The following is a 23,283-nucleotide window of genomic DNA, read 5'->3' on the forward strand; positions in this document are numbered from 1 at the left end:
CCAATTCAGGTATTCGCGTTATTAACAAATTTGTAGGTAAACCTCTCTGCATTTTGCATTTAATTCATACGAAATTTTTTAAATAAATATGTGTATATAGTCATACGTTTATTATGTATGATTTTTCACACACATGCATATACTATATTTCCCTTACACTCTTCCTATATAATAGTATATTCTATGAATGCAAAATTATGATTCCTGAATTTAAATCGATCATCATATCATCTCGTCTGAAACTACGAGATATTCTAACGTTTCTGAATGGGATTTATAAAACATCTAAAAAATATCATTAAACCTAGTGTTGCTGTAAAACCTATTGTTAATAGTGAGATGAATCAAACCCGTCTTTCCATTCCCGCGTTGCAGGATTGATAATTCCAAATAGTTCGTCATTAGTCACTGCTTTCGGATTCAAGTCATTATAATACGGCTTTAATTGCTGATTAAAGTACGTTCGATTAAGTGTTTTCCACACTTCCGTTTTTCCGGTTCCAGCAAATCCAACAATGAAAACTGAATGACGAACATGAAGCAATTCCTCTAACTGTACAACCTAACGAATTTAATATAATTTGAAATTTTCCATATACAAAACTATTTTTCATATTATAATGTCAAATTTCCTCAAACTTATGTACGATAAACGACTTTAAACGTAATAAATATAGGTATAATTCTGTATACAACTTTAATACCAACTGTTAAACATTACAACGCAAATCAGTTTTACTCTTACTTTTAGTACAAAACCATCTTCTGGTTGTAATTTGAGATCCAGAGTAGATTGTCGGACCGTTGATTCAAAATCTAAATCCCTTTTTCGCGGAACATCCAGAGCGGGAAACAAATCACCTATAGAAGCAAATGAACTAGTAGGTTAACTTAAGTGCATAAACGTATAGGTTATGATAACTTAGGACATATATACTATACATATGTATGGATAAACATTATACTCAATATGATCTTGTTTTCGAGTTATAGTCGTTTCTATCTATTTGTCATTTTGTGGTCAATTGAGATATTTCTTTAATCACTGGAAAATATACTATTTGAAATAATGGTACGTATTTCTTTTACGCATGATAATATCTCACTTCATTTTAGTTGATTAGTGAAACAGTTTCTAAAGGTGATTCCTTTAAAAGCTATTCCCAAAAAGTAAACGTAAAAGGGAATAAGATAAATATTGTTGTACGGTAATACAAGTCGCAATCCAATAAAAAGGAATATAAACAAGTTGGAAAAAATAGTAAAAGAAAATTAAGATTCTTGAGAATTGATGAAGAATCTTGCATTTAGTTTCAATTATGCAGATTGTAAATTTGTAAGGCAATTAAGGACTACAAGAAACCAATTTACCAATAAGTCCCATAAAAACTGGAACATCGTCGGTCACGATTTTCGGTATATTGAAGTCTCTGAGAGCTCTCATTAGCACCTGGTCTTCAGCTCTCCCGGGATCGTCTCTCTTTAATTTCCCTGCAACCACTAAAACCGACTTAATCGCCCGTAGACCCCAATCATAGTGATCTTGCTTCGACAAAAGTTCTCGACAAAGCTGATACAGCGTTATGAATTTTCTTGCTAGTAATCTAGCTTCTTGGAAGCCTTCCGCTACCAGCATTATTTCGCAAATTAAGTCAAAATCTGGAACTACCATGGCGCAAGGTCTTTAAAATAAAAAAAAAAAAAACAGTGATAATTCTTTCTACAATAAAGTACAATTCATATATTTATATATATAAGAATAAACATCTAACGGCGAATGCAGAAAAATCAAAGATGATGAAGCTCAGGAAGGACATAGGAAGAAAGAGAAAATTGAAGTAGTACTGGAAGAGAGCAAGGATGAAAAAAGCATCAAGGAGCTTACGTACCTAAATGTACCACTGCAGAAGTAAATGGAAGCATGGTAAAGCATGTAAAAGGAAGGAAAAACAAGGCGAATGTGATACTTAACCAAATACGAGGAACTAGGAAAAGAAAACTTAGAGATGATCTCAGATTAAGAATGTTCCTATTTGATGTGCTGGTGATAGGAGTACTCATGTGTGGTGTGAAACTGCAGTGATGTGCAGTGTAACAGGTACAAAGCAGGCACGATACACTAATGTTATGTGTATATCAAATTGTAACTGAAAATTTTATTTTGAGATGATATAAAATCTTATTTCATCTATGACAATTGACCTTCTTCATTTAACTATTACTTGTACTTTTAGTTATTAACTTGTCATATTCTTGAGTTATCAAACTGTATCATCCATTGATTTCATTGTTATGCACAAGAGTGAGATGTGAGAAAGTAAAAAATAAATTATTTATCAATTATTATCCCTAAGTAAGAAATAAATTATAAACAAATAATGCCATTTATTGGAACTGAAAATTTAAAAATCATATGTATATGTTTCACTTTTAAAAAGTAATATTTTCAAAAAGTAATATTATTAGCGCCAAGCATACTACAGATCATTATTGATTCATTATTATTAATACCCTACATTAGACAAGATAGTATTTTTTATGATAATACGTATGACTATGGCAAATGCATGTAAACGTATGTATATATTCTCCGTCGTCATATTTTGCACTTTTCCGTTTTTCTCGTGATGACTCGTATTAATTTTTTCTATAATAAATTTATTATATAGCCTCATTTTTTACAATAAAATGCAGTGTTTAATGCAGCATTGGAATGTAATTTGCTGTTTAATGCTAGTATGATTGTAGTCTTATGTAAGTACAAATATAGATGATTTAACGTACCTGAATAAAGTTTTCAAATTTTCGGGCAATTCCGTCCTTCCCGCATAGCCAGGATTCATAGTGATGAACATTCCAACAGTGGGAACGAGATTCAGTTCTTCTCCGAAAAACAAAAATATCGGTTTGCGGCTTTTCACTCCGTCTAAAACTGATTTCACTTGCACAGCCACCACCGAAAGTACCTCCACCGAAATTCGGTTGAATTCATCGAAACAACCCCATGCTCCTACTTGAGCAAGACCTTTGTAAATGTTTCCGCAGGACTGGAAGAAAATGATAATATCACTTACGTTCAATCAACATTTGAAACGAGAAAATATATCTTCGCGTAAGAGTCACCAAAAACTTACTATATGAAATAGTGTAAAGCAACACTTTAAATCTAAATACCTATTAAATTGTATAAGAAGTTCACTCGTATTTCTTTAAAAAAGTATTAAATATCACTACGTTTATTTTACGTATGTAAGATATATTTAATCAAAGGTTATGCGCTATTTTCTATTCCATTATATTTTTCAAATAAATTAGATAATTCTTTATCCCATCACACTGAAGCTTTCATTAAAAAATTCTAATATGTATAATACATATGTACATTCGGATAGCCTTTCGGGTCAAGTCGGAAAAAGTCGTGCAGCTTCGGACGAAATCCCGCCATGCACGTGGCCGTGATTCGATTCGAGATTGTATTTGAAATTGATTATTACGTTCATAATGTAATCTTTGATATTCGGTTTTTTTAGGCAACCAGGTACTCAATAAACATGTACAAAATCTTTCTCTGTATGGAAGTATGAAATAAGATAATTTTCCCTCGAAGAATAAAATTTGAATGTAAGAAATGCGATTGTTTTAAATATTTCTGCAACTTTATGAGCGAGAGATTATTCTCGACATCGGGTAGTATAGTCATTGCCACAAGTACAAAGTTATTGCCATGAAATTTGAAACAATTGGGTTTCTACATTCGGATTTAAAATTGGCTGTATATTTTGATCCTTATTAAACATCCAGTAACTATTTCTTTTCTATCCGTGTAATTAGTACTGTAATATTAAAAGAGTAATTTGTTAATAGAGTACGTTTTCCAATTTCCATAAAATAAGAATAAAATTTATATACTTCCTATAAAGTAAATAAGCAGATTATATCGAACGAAATTTATTTCAAATATATTCATTAGAGATATTATTATTTCACAGAAAAATTATCTTATTTCGAAGTTTCATATAAACAAAGATTTTGCATTTGCCTGTTGGGTATTTGATTGCCTAAGAAAGCTAACTATCAAGATCGTTACTATCGTATGAAGATAATACGATCAATTTTATTCCAAACACAATCTCGAATCGAATCACGACTATGGGTATCGCAGTATCTCGTTCAAGCTCGGCCGAAAAAGCCCAAAGAAAACTGCCCTAAGCAATGAGGCTATCTGAGTGTACGTACGTGTTGGGTGACCACTCGAATCTGCTCGAATTTTTACGGCTCGACCCGAGCATGCCCGAATTTGCCCGAACTTTTCAGTCCCAACCCGAACCCGACATATCGTGTACCGACATACTGCTTTGTAATCTAATATGTAATTTACACTCATGAACAATTTCATTATTTAACACTTATAATATTAATTCTCTTTTTGCTATTAAATGTAATAAATATAATAATAATTATGATAAATTACAATTATAAACAATATTTATTCATACTAATTATCGTATGTTCAGTCACTGTAGCTAACATGAGTAACGTCTCTATAATATTGTTAAAACTGCAATACCAAGAGGTGAACAAACTTAGTGCGTAACTTAACACAATTAGATACTAAGATTTGGATACTAAAAATAAAATATTGGAAATTCATAATAAAACGACTATCTGATGCACCATATCGGGACACTGTATCTTTTTTATATAAAATGAGTTACATAATATGGGAATACAAGTATTTATGTTTCCATGAGATAAATTTGGAGTTTTCAGACTCGCTTTCGTTCGTGCAAATGGAATGCTATATTTTTGTTCTGAAAACTCCAAATTTAAAATTCAAAACCACAATAGCAAACACAATGTGTCTCTTGTAAATATAAAGTAATTTTATTAATATATTTTTAGATACAAATAATTGTTTAATATCTTTATTTACGAGATTTGTAATAATTTAGGTACTTCAGCTATGATTTCTACGAGGTAAATCACATAATTTAAACATTGTAAATAGTTCCCGAAATATGCATTTTAGAGAGAAAGAAAATTTATAGAAACTTATCTTATGCTACTTTATAGAAATTAATAAAAAAATTGATGTAACATCAGAGAACACGTATGATATTGAAATGGCTTTATTTTTCAGTATCGAAATTTGAAAAAGTAATTTAGATCTTTAAATATGTGTTCTAAATACCTATTTCAATTACCGTACATGGTCGAGCCTGAGAATTGATTGCCATACAATTGCGTAAATCAAATTGTCTGTGTAGTAAATATTGGACGAATTTCAGAAATTCGGTTTCTCATACCCTCTATTGTCATTAGCTGTCCGTAATATATCGTTTTCTATTGCGTACCACAGAAGGTAATATACCGACATCAAATTGGGAAATCGTGATGGTCATAAAAACTCTTCATAACTGTCCTTAATTGTCAAATTGCATGTAAGTCAACAGAAATTAAATACTTTGGTCGCTTCTTATGTAAGTTACGATAACTGGGGTACGCAGTAAAATCAAGGAAAAGGTTTTCGCGAATGTTTCGTTAATCAGAGTGAAACTTCATTTATCCGATACGGTCCGCGGACAAGACGTGTCGGATATTTGGCACGGTCGGATAATAATAGAAATTCGCTAGTTGTTCCTTTCTTCGCTGTTATTCGTACAATCGGAATTAATTTTCATGTAACTGGATTTTGCTTTTCATCATTTGATTGAAATTCGGTCACTACTGATATTGGGATACGTTGTTACGTAGAAAGATTAAACTGAATTTTTTAAATACAGTGACATGTGCAGTATTTGAATGAATGGAGAAGCATATAATTATTTGGATGAGGAGATATTCAGTTAATAGAACCTGCGTCTCTTTTTATTATTATTATTCTATATTTCAAAACAAATAATACAAGAACAATCACAAAGAATACCATATAATATAAAAGGAAATCTTTTTTGAATTATCTATGGATTCTACATCTTTTTACTAGTAAGTCAAATTTTGTTACTACATTGAACTGCGTTGAATTATATTCTGTTTGTGCCTCAAACGACCTAGTCCTCTTTCCAATGCTATAAATACTTTTAATACTAAACACTGTAAAGGAGCCTTTTTATTGTCACTTCCGCTGTACTCTCCTTTCTCTCAGTACGAGGACGTAAAATGTTGATATTTATTTAAATTTCAAAACATTCTTGTAGAATATACAGGGTGTAACAGAACATGTGGAACATGCCTCAGGAATTGACCTAAAAATAATGAAAAAGGTTCATATAAACATATGTTCTATCTGTTTTTATTCATGAAATGTAAGTAATTGTTTGTTCGGATTTTGTGTTATATAATTACCCTTAAAAATGATGCTCAAAATGACCACCTCGCATTTCAAGGCAAGTCTGTAGATTTGTCGCAAGTCTTGCCATGGATCCAGTTGTACTCTGAATGTTCCTGACGTTATTGATAGCCAAATTTACTCATAGGCTTGTTCCATTCTGGATGTTAGTATTTCAATAATTCCAATACATGATTGTGTAGGTATACAATATATTTGTTATATCTCACATACGAAGAGAGATAGACCATACATTCGTATGAGCTTCTTTTGCTGATTTTAAATGTATTGTACAATCAGCTCCAAAAGTGGATATGTTCTGTAACATCCTACATATCTAGACACTGATTCCTTTATTGCTGATTTATTATCATTGCTATAAGACAGAGAATAGATATTTATTTTCCAAATCCATTAATAGAGTTTTTCTGCTTCCTGAAACACTTGGGTAATTCTCACACTTGCTCGTTTCTGTTTTTGATGTCATTAATCGCAGATCTTCTGACGTTGTACATTTTTGCAATTTTTGCAACACTACCACACTTTTTTCCCAACTTTTGAAGTATCTTTCCTTTCCATGTAACGCTCAATATATCACGTTTCCTCTTTGATGTCATCAGAGACAAGAGATATTAACTTGTAGAATATTAGCTTCGTACTGAAGTCATTAGGTGGTATTGACAAAATCCGCACTCACTTAGTTGCCACTCCAATAGTATGAAATTACACAAGAGACATATAATAGTAAATGACACAAGTAAAAAGTATTGTTCCGTTAATTGAACGTGTGGATAATAGATCTTCGGCTACTGAAGGTTCAACTGCACTAAGGTAAACACATTTATTCATGTAAGTGGCATGTCGCGTGGATTAGAGCTGGATAATTTATAATAGGAGTTTAGGAACATATTCGATAAATCTTGCATTATGATGATACCAGTCTGAATGAAGGAAGTTCGAATAAATGGAATATAATGGTATTAAATTTGTAACAAATATGTCATTCGTTGCTAGATTTGGGGAGAGCTCAATATAAATTTTAATATTAAAATATATCACTCTCCCAAAATTTTACAAAAAACTTAGATATTTCGTTTTTAAATTACCATAAAAATTACGATATTTCGTACGAAAATAAATTATTTGTCAAAGTAAGTTTATAGCATTTGTGATCTTCGTGAAACCTTGTAATTTATATATTTAACATCCTTCTGTGATATATATGTATATATCTTAATATCTGCACGTAGTAGTCGTCACATGTCTTATTCTACATTTTCAATAAATTCTACATATTCCTTGAATAAAAACATGAAGTAATTTTATAGAAATATTGTTCAAAATCTTCTGCTGGAGCAACGATCTCTACCTATCTACTTCTAATTGTATTTTATTGATTGTTTTAAATAAGAACAAAACAAGTTATTAATTTACATGAATATTTTTATCACTTCAATTTAAAAACAATAAAAAATACTATATATATAATATAATTATTAATCAATTATTAATCAAATATATTATATATTACTATTATTATAATATATATAAAATTCATAACGTATAGCAATGTAAAATTAACAAAATTAATACGTTGAAAAGTTACTTGACTCGACGTACTTTCTTTACTAAATACTTAAAAATAATTCACTAAATACTTAAATACTCAAGAAGTAATATTAGCTCGTTACTTAAGATTTGTATAATAATAAGTGAAAGTCAAGTAGAGAAATTAATTTTTAGCCAATATACATCTTCTCATAGAAGGAATGTCTGAAACAACTCCGAGCATTATGTAATTCATATTCAGATGCACAGTGTGTTAAAATATTTATTTATATTACCGTTTGTTATAGTGAGACGTAAATCAACACGTTATGTCAGATAACTAGACAATAATTGGTACTATCTTTTGTACAAAAAGAAGTACACATAAAATTCGATTTTCCAAAATGTTATGCTACATTACTCCCATAATATATAACATTCGACTTATGATTATTAATAATTAGATTTACATTTTTTAGGAAGTGGAAAATTCTGGTGCAAGTTGGGAGCATATGAAACTTTTTGCATAGTTAAAAAATATGTTGAGAAAGGAATATGTGATAAAATAAAACAAATAAAAAGTGTAACTTGTGCTCTTACTATTAAGCTGTTCATTCATTAATACATTTTATTTCATTTTTATTGCAAAATAATTATTTAATTTTCTTTAGATATATAAAATTTATTTGCTCCATACAAAGTACAGTAGAATTTCCAAAAATGACTATTGTAAAATAAACTGGTATAAACTTTACGTAAAATCAAAATTATAAAATATAATTATAAAACAAAAATACAGAATATAACTTATATGTTTGTTATAAAAATAGATCTCCACGTTCCAAAAGTTGTGTAAATTTTAATTTCAACGTGGAAGTTTAATATCAAAGATCTATCCATAAAATAACTATGAGTTTACCTTATAATCCATTTGTTCGGAACAGTTAAACACATAAACCATTTGGCCCAACGCTCTCCCTAAATCTTTCGTGGTTTCTGTCTTGCCAGTTCCAGCTGGGCCAGCTGGTGCTCCACCCATTATAAGATGCAAAGATTGTGTTAAAGTGATGTAACATCGATCGGTTAATGGTGTTATCACCAGCCGTGGAACATTTCCCAAATATTCGTAATCGTATTTGAAGGAAGCATCGCAGATATCAGCGAAACAATCACCAACTTTGTCGTCCCATCTGTAAGTTGTTCGGTCATTTAAAGTGAAACAAAGCAAGTTAATAAAATGTGTTGATAAATATTTGAGTAAAAAACAAGAGATAAATCGAGGCAATAAATGACTTTGTCTTTAAAGATGAGCTACATAACAGATAAATTTTCCAAGCAATAGTTTCTAAAAATATCACAAAAGTAAGATAATCTGCAAACAATAACTAAACAAATTTGATAAAAGAATTATGAAATTGAATATGCAATTAACGAAATTATGTACAATTTTAATGTTATTCAATTTATTCCATTATTCATCCAATTCGTCCTATTTAATATTTTATTTAGCACATTTATGCTGAAGTATAGATATATAGTTCATAATCAACTGCTTTATTTATACAGTGCAACCTCTAGTATCTGAAACAATAGCGAGACATGGCTATTCTCATATTCTCATAATTATTATACCATACAGGGTGAATCACAAAGACTGAGCCACCTAAATAACTCTTTCAGTTTTTGAAATACAGAGAAACATTTGGAACAAAGTTGTTTGATTCTGAGGGGGCTATTACGCGATGGAAAACATTGTTTCTCAAATGGACGTGTTTACGAGTATTGCAGTATGTTGCAAAAAAAATAATGCAATGACAATTACGAAGAGTAAGATGTACTACAAATAAATTATTTCAAAATTATTTATGGACCCCATATGTTTCTCGTTTATGTGAGGTTTACTTTTCTCTACCTTAACACTGAGCTAATAAGGAGAACCGATGGCATCCAGTTACATTTGAGCAAAATAACGCTGTGATGGCATTTCTGCTAATTTTACAACCAGGAGCCGATTCTTGTCGACAAGAAACTAAGGTCTTCTTGTCAATGCTTCTCAAAACAAGCCTGCTTCATTGTACTATTTTCAATAATATAATACAATGATAATTCATTGTAATTTCAGCATGGTACACATTGTACATATTTTGCAAAGAATCAGTTAAATCTTTTTATAGAAAAACTATAGTCCCTCAAAGTTCTGGGGTAAGTCCCTCACAGTCTGCTTAGCAAAAAGGCATCACTGCTTTCCCCACTCCCTGGCCAGAGGGTCTAGAGGAAGTTTCTATTCCTTGGCAATGCAATTTTTTCTAATTTTCATTTTGCTAACGAACCACTACTTTCTTTTTGGGCCCAGAAATTTGGATCTCCGTTTAATTGTTGATTAAATTTCAAAGGTTTCTCGCATAGCTTAAGCTACTCATGTTGGTATTGCTATTTTTCTGATTCGTAGAGGTCACTAATGTACAGCAATATCCACATCTTTATTTTGTGGCTCCATTGGAGTTTAGTTGCAAAGAAACCTGAACAAATCTCAATTGCATGTTCTTGTTTGTTAATTCCCTTCATCGTAGATCTCCCAAGGTGCGATACAATCTTGCAATTTTTGCAGTTTTTACATTAGCGTTAATGTTACAATTTAGTAGTACAATGTCATGACACATAAATTATATTGACACGTATAATGTCACAATACCGCGGCAATGTACGAATAAAATGAGATTAAGGAAGGACGTAACTACAGATACACTTCAAGTCAATTTGTTTGTTTGTGTGATAGTAGAGGACACAGGCAGGAAAATATAGTGTCCGAATAATAGAAGGTTTGGATAGTGGAACTTTCGGATACTAGAGGCTCCACTGTACGATCAAATCAATCGTCGTCGAGTTTACCTGTGCCTGAGTTGCGATTGCCACTGAAAACTAGAATAGTGATCTGCCTTCATCGCGATCATTTTCGCTACAACGTCCCTTGCATGCACGTCGATTGTACAGATTGTCATGATCTTCCTTCTATCGCTTTCACTCAAATCTCCACAGAGAAGTACTATCAACGCGTTTAACTGATTAATTTGCTTTCGTTGATAATCTTTAAACGCATTCTCGAAACCTTCCTCTAGTCTCATAAAGGCCATGTTTACTTCCGTAGTCCACCAGATTTGAGTTCCGCATAGCGCGGGTTGAGCTCGATGATCGAAAATCCATTGCTCACGTGGTTTCTCGTCGTATGTAGCTACTGCCTGAGATATATGATGCCTTACCGACCTCTTCATCGCATCTGTTACGTTGTTCAACCAAACTTCCACCTAAAAAGATAATAGGGAAATGAAATATATTTTATTAAAAAAAATATATAAATATCTATGAAAATATAAATGATAAGAATATTTGCATCAATGTTATTGACACTTCAAACTACTAGGAATTTTAGTTTTCTACTACGGATACACAAATCCAACTTGGTCCATCCATCTCTGCATACTGTGTCAATTTTGACCGGTAATTTTAAGTATTTCTTAATTTCTCCCATATTTTTTTTTTTTAATTTTACTTTGCTTGGTGAAAAGGTTGCTGTTTAGAGGATCCATTTCCAATAACTCTAACCTTCATACGTGTTATCGAGGTCATCCTTCTGAGTGACCTTCTAAAGGTTATAGTCACCACTCGTTGTTTGTTAAAAAATTATTAACAGAATAACTTAATTTGTCCGAAACGAAAATGGCAGACCCAATGATTCTCGCATCTGAAAAATCTTACAACTATTACAAGTGCGTTAACCTTGATTGGCTAACTACTATTTATTTCGTACAATTCAATTTTGAATACCACGAGATTAAAATAAGTACTGCGATCCATAGTCAGTGAATTTTTGTATATACATATCTTTTATTTATGTCCATTTTATATCTTTCTTAATTTTTTTTACGTTTTTTTTTAATTGCAAAAAGATTTAAGCATTTGGCTACAGTATCACTTGTATCGTAAATTACGGATTATAAGTAGTATTTCAAAATCTTTCCACTCCATTCTTTCTTTCTTTATTTCTTTCAAATCCAAAACGATAAGAAGTTAAGCCACGGAGTGGACACATTGTCAATCACGTTAATGAAAAAACATATTGCCAGTGGAGAGTTAAAGAGTCAGTACATGATATTGCTATACATGTATATATACACATACATTTGATTGCTCGGTACGTTCGATCTTTTGATTGTGCTGGTCGTTGAAACCAAGTTTGTGTCTTGTTGACATCTTTTTACTAAGGAACTCAATGAAAAAGAATTGCGATGAATAATGAGAAACATACGAGACGATGCATAAAACATAGACTCGACCTGTGGATTGCTTCCTTGTTCCACGTTTTAAACAAAGCAATCGTTACGGAACACTTGGAATGGTGACGATCTGCACTTGTCACTTTGCCCATTCAATTTCTCAACCCTTCCGTCGGTCTTGATCCTTATCGGTAACAAGTTCGAAGTAGCGAAAAGCGTATTTGCATTTGGCTATCGCGCACGATTAAACGACGAAGGCAGTGCCGGTAGTTACAAACGATCGTTCTATTCCAGCTCTAGTGATTTTCGTGATTTACAATATCCTAACCTAATGGTTTGTATGTTACGACGAGTATTAGGTTTTCCGGGTAAATCCTAATATCTTCCAGTATGCCGACTTTGTCGGTAACATACATATTGTGCACTGTTTTACTGTCTGTTGTTTCTGCATCTGCGGGTTACATCGACGTTTTACGGCCGATGAAATTGAGATAAGCAACGTAAGAGATAGTAATAGAGTAAGAGATAGTAATAAATTCCTCAATTGGATCTTTCATATTAACGTAAACATTTATATTCGCCTAACGCCTGATTTTAGGTTTGAGTTTCATTCAATTCGCTAATCCTAGTTTAACCACGATTCGTATGGAATAAAGCACTTACAGATCCAACATTTACTTTGTGTAACACTTCTTAACTTATTAAGTTTCTTTGGTTATTTAATATTATTATTATTATTATTTATGTACTTCGTAACTTCTTAACATCACCGATCGACCCGGAATTTTTTTGATAATTGACACCATCATATGGAATGATACGCAGTAAAAATTGCAAAAAACGTGTTGGTAGTAGTACAAAACGAGGAAGCTGGTTAATTCGGTAAACAGATTGTAGGATCCTTTTACATATTTACAATTGGCAGTCATTTTGACTGGTATTTGTATAAATAGCCAAGAAAAAAAGAATTATTTTGGTTTTGAATAACTAAAAAAAAAATAAAATAAAATTCATTATGTTTTTTTTAGTTATAGTTGCAAAAGTCATTATATCATTGCGGAAAATAAATGTAACATGATTAGGAATTTTATTTTAGAATTGTAAAATCAGTCATTTTGACTGATGTGGTGGTTCTAGCTTTAATAAACAAAAACCTTTTGAACAGGATAGAATCTTGATAACATACGTGAAATTGAAGGAGGTAGGTTCTCTAAACAGCAATTTTATGCCAAAATTTTGGGGGCTTTTTAAAACCTAAAAATATCCTAAAAAAGCTGCGTGATCTTAAATGATCCAGTATGCAGACGACGTTGGTAAAAATCAGATTACAAACGGAGGGTTCAAAACTTATCTTTATATTTATTACGAGAAAGTACCTTTCCACTGCAATCGCAAGTCCCATGAATAGCCATTTCCTCACCGTCTTTGGCAATCATAACTCTCGCCTGCTTCGTTGCTTTCCCACCGTCCATTTTCCAATGCAATTTTGCAATAGAATCGTACAGCTTTGACAAATGTCTGCAGACCAATTCAGGGTTGTTTCCTAAGGAGAAGTAATGTATTCAACAAATTTCAAATTCAGCATTAAGTTCATAAAATAATTGTGTACAAAAGTGCTTTACTTAAATTAAATAAATATAATTATGCTACTAACGTTGTCCTGCAGTACGTTTTGTTTAACTAGAACTGCCAAAATACCTGGAAAAATACGAATGATACAAAAACATGCTTCAGACGAAAGCTGTATCGTATTGACGGGAACGTACTGTGCTTCCATCTATTTGACCTTGCAGTGGCTTTGAAACATGCTGTAAAGCTGACATTACAGTTCTTAAATAGATGTCGCTATTTTTTAATACATATTTTTGTAGTTGACATTCAGACATTTTCAAAACACTTCAAACTCGTGTTCTTTGCAAAATCCGCTATCGAGATACGTCTTTTAAAATTTGATGTGCCGCCGGCATTAGCGTTACCCAATGTGTATCATGGGGATAGATAAAGATGTTTTCCATAATTCTACCATAATTATAATATACATTCTTTTGTAATTATAATTCTATTTATAATTGTGTAATTTATAATTATAATATAATATGTATAATTCTACCATAGTTCTACCACTGATATGGCATTGTCAAAACACAATTTCGCAGTTTTCTAATGTTTTTAGAATAGTTAGTCAGCCTTTTTCTTCTCTTTTCTTTTTTTTTTTACAGTTTGGAAACGTCTGAATGTTAAATACAAGAATATGTAATCAAAGATGAAGCAATTCATTTGAAAATTTTAATGTCATCCCTACAGGACGTTTCAACGTAATCGCAACATCAAACAGATAAAAGTACAGTACGTGTTCTTCTATACCAAACAACTTTTGCCTCAAACATTTTTTCGCTAATAATCGTATCTTTTCAGGCAATTAAGCGCCCCGAGTTACACAGAACATATTATACGGTTCAAGCTAACATATTAAATATATGTAACGGCAAATAAATCGCTCATTTTTGCTCCCTCGATTTTGCAACTGAATTTCGTACCAAATGACAGCTTACGATCTTATACTCATCAACGCGTCAGTTTGCATGCTTTGGTGTGCGAACTTTGATCGAATAATTCATACAGTTGTTCTCGGAAATATTGCTAACTGCTGACAATTTGAGTTTGGATCCTCGAAATTCAAAATGTCTGATTCAATCCTGTGTACGATATATTTAAAGTAGCATCTATGTCTTGTATTTTTTTGTCCTATTTACTGCAAATCATGATGATGCATACGTCACATATATTATGTGGGTACATGTATCCCATGATTTTGGCTATATCCAAGAAACCATACAAGTGTCATAACGTAGATGCAACAGCCAACAGTTTGCCACTTCTTCTCAGTCGACGCATCCGTCCTAGTTGCTCTTGCCCAGGTGCTCTTGTTATCATCTTCCTCTATTTCTTTTCTCAAATTCCAAAAATATTTTGCGGTGTCCACCATCCTGGGATCAAAAAAAAAAAAAAAAAAAAAAAAAATAAAGAACAAAATTCAAATAGTAATTCAGCAGTTATTACACATATAGAAATGATGTATCCATCTAAATTTGATAATTGAATCTAAAATTGATAAATATTGATTTTAGATTGTTAATTTTGGAAATCTAAATTCAAATAGCGATTGAACAGTTACTTTACATAATAAGAAAAATGTATCTATTTAAACTTGAATTGATACATACTATTTAGATTGTCACTGTCAGTTTTGAGAATCTAAGTTCAAATTCACTATCAGCAGTCAGCAAAACGCCTGAGACTGATTTTTTGAATTATCTGGCCCGAGATAAAGGACCACATATCGAAGCACACATTGATGGGTACGAGCACGTTGGACGCCTAATGCCTCGGAAATTAATTGCCGACTGAACTTGAAAATTTGATGTGACTGATATCTCATCATAAGCTATCATTTTGGTAGCAAAAATGTATCACTTTTCGATCGTTCTTTTTCGCAGGAAAAGACAATAAGAATTATTTATAGCTATCAATGTTTTCTAACCATTGCTTAAAATATCAAGTAAATCTGCTGCGGAGATGAAATAAAACCTTGGGTAAATTAATCTCTTTGTTTCCAAGTAATCGGCTAACGCTTTCTCGCAGAAATTTAGTTGCACTTGCAGCTCTTCTAGTTTCTCTAAAAGTTTAGGCCGGTTGGTTGCTTTTACGATATTCAAATTGCTCAACATTTCCTTCAGCAGTTCCTTAAAAATTATTACACGTATCGCTATATTTTTCGATATAATGTTCTCAAACATGTTTGAAAAAATATTACTTATCGTATTAATCTCTTTAAACAAATGCTTAATTTAATAAAAGTGTGGCATACTTAGATATTCTATACATGTATTATAATTTAATTGTAATGTAATTAGGTAATTTATATTTGTGGAAAAAATGGACTGTGTTTTGCAGTACAATTGAAATGAAGGAAATTCGAAATGAAGAAAACATTGAAAATTGTATTAGAAACTTTCATCTTCAGGAAGAGTGCATTAAAAAATTAATCAAAAACGTGAGCACTGAACTGATAACTGTTGTTTTTTCTTTTGTTATATGGTCATACATGTATACTTATCTAATGACTCTGATTATTAATTAAAATTATTTCAAACCAGCATCGCCGGCCGGATGATACTCTGGCCTAACCTATAACCCACACATTTTTAAAAATGGTTACATCTTTCATGAATGAGTTAAGTCTAGCTTGGACTATATAAAAATACGTCCGCCTTCGTCAGAGTGAAACGTAATCGTAACATAAATTGTATTCAAGTATTTTGCGAATATCTCGGAAACTGAAGCCGAGCGGCGGTTACATGTATAAAAAGAAAGTTGTTCAGAATGTTGGTCTTGACAACATATTTCAAGATCATCAAAATCGGTGAACTCTTTTCTATATAATTACTATTTTTAGTTAGCTTGGTATTATTGTGTTTGATTGAAAGCTTATTACCTACGTATAGTATAATATTAATTATATTAATGTTATTAATAATATTAAAGTGTAACATTATATATATATACATAATAATATTATACATACAAAAAAGCTGTGTCGAATCTTTAAATATAAAATTTAATTTCAAATAAAATTCAATAAATCTTTAAAAATAAAATTTATCGCGCAGAATTATTAACGTTTATTTTTTCATTGCTCTATAACATAATGCTCATGGTTGTTTCTGATTCAACATCGCTTTCGTGAATGTATCGTTTCTATAAAATTGTTTGTTCTTCTGTTGCATTCAATTCATTTATTAATCCATTTGACCTTTCTTTAATTTTTCAACTTCAAACAGATCCTCATCAAACATTCAATATAAATTTTAAACCCAACTCGTAACCCATTCATTTTTCTTTTTTATTTCCATAATATTATGGCTATCTCTCATAGTTAGGTTAGGTTCAGGTATGAGTTAGGTTAGGTTGTACCATATAAAAATGTTATGAAATTAAATTTATCGAAGCTTTCTGCCAATACCTTGACAACATATTTCAAGGTCATTGAGATCCGTGTCCTTTTGCGTATAGTTAAGGAACATGCTTAAAAAAATGCGAAGAAATGTATTTATTGTGTGAAAACGTTTATAAAAGATACCTAAGTATATTTTTTGTAAAAGGAAGATTTTTTGTATTATGAATGAAATTATCAAAGAAAATTACGGAAGATGTTAATAAACAGTTAATAGAAGTACATACTTTGAACTCCCTGTCAATTTTTTCAAACCGCTTGGTTTCTTCTGGAAGTTGGCTCCTAATGTCTTCAGAGCCAATGAAGATGCTTTCGAGATAACCCCAAGCTCGTTGAACTTCGAACCATGCATTAATCACTGCATCCGCAGTACTTAGTTTTTTCTGCCAGTCAAGAATTTCACCGAGAAAATATCCAACGAATTTCGAACCTAACATGTTTTGCAGTTGCACCTATTATAAAGCAATAAGAAAGCGATATAGCACATTGTCATAAGTTAAATAAGTCAACATAAGCAAATATTAAATTATTGGAAAATAAGCGAATTAAATAGGGAACTAAAAATAATAAAATTAAAAAAAAAGGCGAAGAGGAATTTCTGAGCATATTAAAGTAAAACAAAATTAAATGTCATTAATATACAAGTAGCTAAATCATGCTGTGGAGATCAATGTAATAAAAAGTAAATCAGCACATACAATTTATAAATTAGATACTTACAAACATTAGATAAATTTCAATTTTTATAAAAAATTTTTACAAAATTAAAATTTATATGTATAATGGAATTTGATCTCTCTATATGGTGCTGAGACAAGTTACTGTAAACACTTATTATTAACGCACATAGTATTAATAAATTGAATATAATAATAACGACAGTAACAAGAAAATTGTTACTAAAGAAATTTTACAAGGTAACAAGTAAAAAAAATTGAAAAAAATTCATAGATTTTTGTATTGTTTATAACGTATTGTTTGAAGCATTCCACGTGTATTTTATTATTTTATTTCTTTGACGAAGAAATATCTTGAAACGGTACCTGATTGTCCTCAAGGATTTCAATAGTTTCCTCGTCGATTTTAAGAATATTTAATTTCGTACGCTCGTGTATCTCTTTCCCAAATTCGAGCGTACTCCAAGTGTCCTTAAGTTCTTTTAGCACCTTCTCCATTGCCATTTCCTTCACTGATTTAGCGACAATATTTTTAACTTCTTCTTCATATTTGTGCAATTGTAACTTTAGCAAGTCTTCCAATGTTGTATTATCGGTCATGATAAATACCACCTACGCAATAATTAAATTCTATGACAAAAGAATTACCTCTAATACTAAAATATATCATATTTATTATATTATTATGTTATATTTATTGTTTATAAATATATTATATTATATTATGTATTTCGTATTACATACAGTAATGTAAACAGTGAAATCATACAGGTTTTTAAATTTTGTGTTTACAACAATTTTCCATTTAAGGCCTTATTTTCAAGAAAATAAAATTTGAACATGTTTCATGATACATTTCCAAATTCATTTTTCTCGAAAATAAAGCATCTTGCGACAAAATTTTATTCTACGCCTTTGACTTATTTTTACATGTAGTTTAGAATCCTATCGATTATTTATTCTTGTTCAGTTCGAAATTAGCCAAGTTTAAATATTCTTGTCAAATTTTCAAACTCGATTTTCTCAGAAATGAAGCATCATATGAACAAATTTTATTATATACTTAATGTAGAATCGCTCGCTATCCGGTTGTACAATATCATCTTTCGGGCCTCAGCCGGTATACAGAATGTACCGAAAATTGTGGTACAAGCCGAAAGAGGGTGATTCTCCATGCAAAAGCAAGTCGAAAATGTAGAGTAGCAATTTTCGATACAAGGCTCCGTTTTCGAGAAAATCAATTATAAAATTTCCCTGACTCCCGTTATTTTTCAAGTACACGCGTACCTACATGATGAGACCCTATAACCCATATTTTTAAAAAGCTACGTAATATTTTACACATCTGGATGCACGTGCGCAAATACCATTGCTCTTCACGTAAATTTATATTATATTTATATGACATAGATAATATTATATTTTTATATACTTTTTGTAAATGAATATTCAGTGATAGAAAAAGTTACTTCAGCCAACGCTCAAACCGCGTTGTATACACTCGTTCTCGTTTATATTAGATTCTGTATTATGATTAGACCGTGGATGTTTATATAAATTCGTAGCTATATTTAACACTATTACAGAAATACAATTATGGAAATTGAACTTAAATAGAAATTTCTTTCGTTCAATACAATTAAGTATCATAACTCATTTATTATATTAATCCTTAACAATATAGCAGAAACTTTACTTTTAATATTTTCGATATCTTTGCACATTATTCTATGCAATCTGTGTATTTCTACACTTTTGAATTTACTATAAATGTACAATCTATTCGTAACTCATGATACTGGTTTAAATTTAAATCACGTTTGTAGAATACGTCTTACATTTGTTACCAGAGGGCCATCGATATCAACATAGGGCCTAGCGATGTTAATGCTTTCTCACTAGTGGTCACATTGACAGTTTGTTTTTATAAATATAACTTCCAACACAAGTTTTCCTATCCCAGTAGTGTCTAAGGTACAGGTCTGTTAGTCGTGCCTTACTGAAGAGTCCCTTTTACTAGCAGATCACGGACGAAACACTACTTCTCTCTTTTTCTCCATTTCCTTTATTTGTCCATCCTACATCATTCATCTCCCCTGTCTGCTTTCACGAGCTGTTTGTTTATATAGTATTCAACAACTGTGAAACCACATATGGGCAAGATGGAGTGACAGAAAGGAAAGAGGATGATTTTCGCGACGGATGATTAATTCAAGAATGCCCATGGGAGCCGCTCTTTGGCCTAAAAGCAGAATCAAAATTAGGTTAAATAAAGGTAAACGGCGCGGTACAACGTGTGTCTTAAGCCCGCACACGGGGTGTCCTCGCACCTTTCTGGCCTAATTAGGTTCAGAGGAGAGCCGCTCCATTGGGATACGTCGTAGAAGAGGGAGTAGGAGATCCGACCGGCCTTGGACACTGTTGTCCCGCTGTCTGGTGATGACGTGGGAGGGAAGAATCCCGTTTATAATGTTCCTGCCATGTACATAAAACTCCCATCTTCCCTCCTTCCATTGTGTCTAAGGCACGAGCCTGCTAGGTAACCTTACTGATGAGTCCACTAGCAGGCTCTGGACGAAACACACTTTTTTTTCTTTTTCTCCATTTTCTTTCATATATCCGTGATAATTGTAGCTGCTGGCTGTAGATGTTGGCTTGCCGGGGTACTGCGGTATTTTCTTCTTATTTAGATGTCGTAGAAGAAAAATCGGACTTCGGAAAAGTACGAGGCGCCGGGATTTGAAACCCAGAATCCGAACGTTTGTACTCTAAGGCGCTAACCACTGCGCTGCCGTCGTCCGACAACTCGTCCTGTTTTGCAACCAAGTTTTCAGGACAGAAAAAATAAAAAAAAAAATCATATAAAAGCTCAGCTCCCCAGCGGCTTAAACCCAAAGTTGTATTAAACACAAAAAATGTAAAGCGCCGACACATAATATAGTATGGCTACGTCGTACCGCCGCGTATCGGTACCTTTACCTAACACATTATTACAAAAATTCACCATTTATTGTGAACACCAATATGTATTTAAAACTGTATCTTGGGCTAAATAAACATCATTAAAAAAAAGCACTCGTTCTCGTCCGATCACGAAAGTCAAGCAGCGCTGGGCACGGATAGTACTTGGATAAGTGACCGCTTGGGAACTCCGTGTGGTGTTGGCCTTTTTTTTCAATCTTTTTTACTTCTTTAATAATCTATTTCTAATAATCTTCTTTAAACATCGAGAAAAAAAAATCTTTTGATATTACACGACTATTACCATACATTATATCATTCTCCCATACACGTACAAATAAATTATCACATGTCTTAAAATTAAGAGGTCACGTTTCTTGATATGCTGAAATTTTATAACAGATTAATATCAAAAATTGTTATTCTATATTTTCGACTTTGCAGGAAAGTTACCCCCATTCGGCTTGTACTACCGAACGAAGTACCTAAGTACGAAGAAACCTATTCAACCGACTGTCGTTACCTCCCAAGTAAATATGAAAATTTTCGATTTACTTGTACAAGGGAATCAACCCCTTTTATCTTCTATCATGATTTTCGATTATACCTCATTTTTATCGATCTACGTAAATCCTAAATCATATATTAGTCAAAAAAGTGTTTTAAATAAAATTTACTTTGAGTTGCAACTTTGAAACTCGACAGTGTAATTACAAGGAATTACCTAACCTAAAGGTAACTGCTCACAACCGACTGACTGTTTTGGAAACATTAGAAAACAGCATTATGAAAGATATCCTTACGTGCCGCTAATGCCGGCAATATATCGAATTTGAAATTTCATCTGTTAATAACAGATGGTGTACACGACACAAGTTTATAATGTTCTGAAAACGTCCGAATGTCAGATTACAAGAATATGCAATAAAAAATGAAGGTATCTATTGAAGAATCTAATGTCACTTTCACGGAAGGTCTAAAGATCACCGCAAGATCAAATACACAAAAGTATAGTATATTCCCATCGATATCGTGCAAGCAATTTTTGTCTGTAACATTTTTATTCATGTTTTTCGAAATATTTGAGCGGCTTGAGTCAAACAGTATATACTGTATATATAAAAAACAATAACTATTACATAAATATATCACTCATAAAATATGATAATATATTGGTAGATATAAATAAAACAGAATGTAAAAAGGATAAATACACGGACGTAACTTCTAAGAAGAAATACGTAACTTTTGGCGTTATTACGAGCCAATTTGACTCCGAGCCAATTATGCAATAATATTTGATTCTAGATATTTAAAGAGGTAAGAGAATTCTTGCACTTTAGAAATAGCTTACAGGAATGATATAACATTTAAATTAAAATTAATGTAGATAATATTAATTAGACATTGTCACTGCATTATCAATATTGTTATTTTCATTTAATTTTCTATTATTATTATTATGTAATGCTATTTCTATTTGTAATTATCAATATTGCTACTATTATATTTTTCATATTTTCGTTATATTTATGATACGCAGATTTAATATTTATAGGTTAGATTATCTCCTTGTCGTTGATATTTAATCATTATCTGTCAAGTTCTCGGTTCGTTTCATATTAAATACTGCGCAGCTTTCATGGTATTGTAATGTCTGTAATTAAAATCAAGGCCTAACCAAGACTTGGGCTAATTAACCAGAGATCTAGCTTGGATTCAATGCGTTCAAGTGTAAGCAGAATACTTGTTAATTAACACAACAATTAATTTGCAGCAATTTATGAATAGAAATTGAGTTAACCTAAGTAATAACACGTAAACACGGAATTATTACCTTCGTTTCAGCCATTAATTCTCTCCAATGCCTGTCTCTAATTGCTGGATTCTGCAATTCTGAGACCGCTCTCAATGATGCCATCATGTTCCTTACTTGTGCTTCGATATTAGTGTACAATTCCCAATGACGCACGTCTTTGTCCAGTTCTGTCAAATGAAATTTGCGAAATCTTGCAATGAACAATGTAGGAAAACATTCTATTTTATATTTACAAATACAGAAGTCAAATGCATGATATGCAAAGAAGTTGAGGAAAAGTTTTAGAAGCATGTAGTACTTGTCAAGACAAAGAAAATGTCTTAATAAACATGGATCCAAAAACCATTAATTCCAGAGTTATGGGATGTTTACTGTATAAGAGTATAGTGTATAGTAAATCAATTATTTCGTTTAAATGAATTAAACAACGAATTGAAAAATGTTATCAAGAGATAAGAAAAATGCAAGAGGTCGACGTATGAGTACTTCTGTGACGTAATTAAACGTGCTGAAGTGTATGTTGAAATGAACGTGGGACATATGCTGTAAAGAATGCCACTAGGGTTTCCGTCTGTGTTTTCTGTCATCCGATCGCTTGCTGTCCAAACGTCAATCTCCATCGATGATCCGTGTTATTGTGCTATGTGTGCGTTACGTCCGATGAT

At 31.9% G+C, this 23,283-nt stretch overlaps 1 protein-coding gene across 1 annotated transcript in view; it reads right to left on the bottom strand.

Annotated features, from left to right (window-relative positions):
* Positions 1–328: 328 nt before the first annotated feature.
* Positions 329–23,283, bottom strand: part of LOC126875144 (dynein beta chain, ciliary-like) — a 75,804-nt gene continuing 52,849 nt past the window's right edge. The window contains exons 23-33 of the mRNA XM_050637867.1: positions 22,637–22,785; positions 18,205–18,450; positions 17,389–17,613; positions 15,689–15,890; positions 13,524–13,690; positions 10,766–11,178; positions 8,796–9,066; positions 2,785–3,047; positions 1,372–1,682; positions 746–861; positions 329–562 (exon numbers count right to left, since the gene is read on the bottom strand). Coding sequence (XP_050493824.1) covers positions 329–562; positions 746–861; positions 1,372–1,682; positions 2,785–3,047; positions 8,796–9,066; positions 10,766–11,178; positions 13,524–13,690; positions 15,689–15,890; positions 17,389–17,613; positions 18,205–18,450; positions 22,637–22,785 — 2,597 coding nt within the window. The remainder of the gene's footprint in view (positions 563–745; positions 862–1,371; positions 1,683–2,784; positions 3,048–8,795; positions 9,067–10,765; positions 11,179–13,523; positions 13,691–15,688; positions 15,891–17,388; positions 17,614–18,204; positions 18,451–22,636; positions 22,786–23,283) is intronic.

This window comes from Bombus huntii, chromosome 17 (genome assembly GCF_024542735.1).
Source record: "Bombus huntii isolate Logan2020A chromosome 17, iyBomHunt1.1, whole genome shotgun sequence".
Classification (NCBI taxonomy): domain Eukaryota; kingdom Metazoa; phylum Arthropoda; class Insecta; order Hymenoptera; family Apidae; genus Bombus; species Bombus huntii.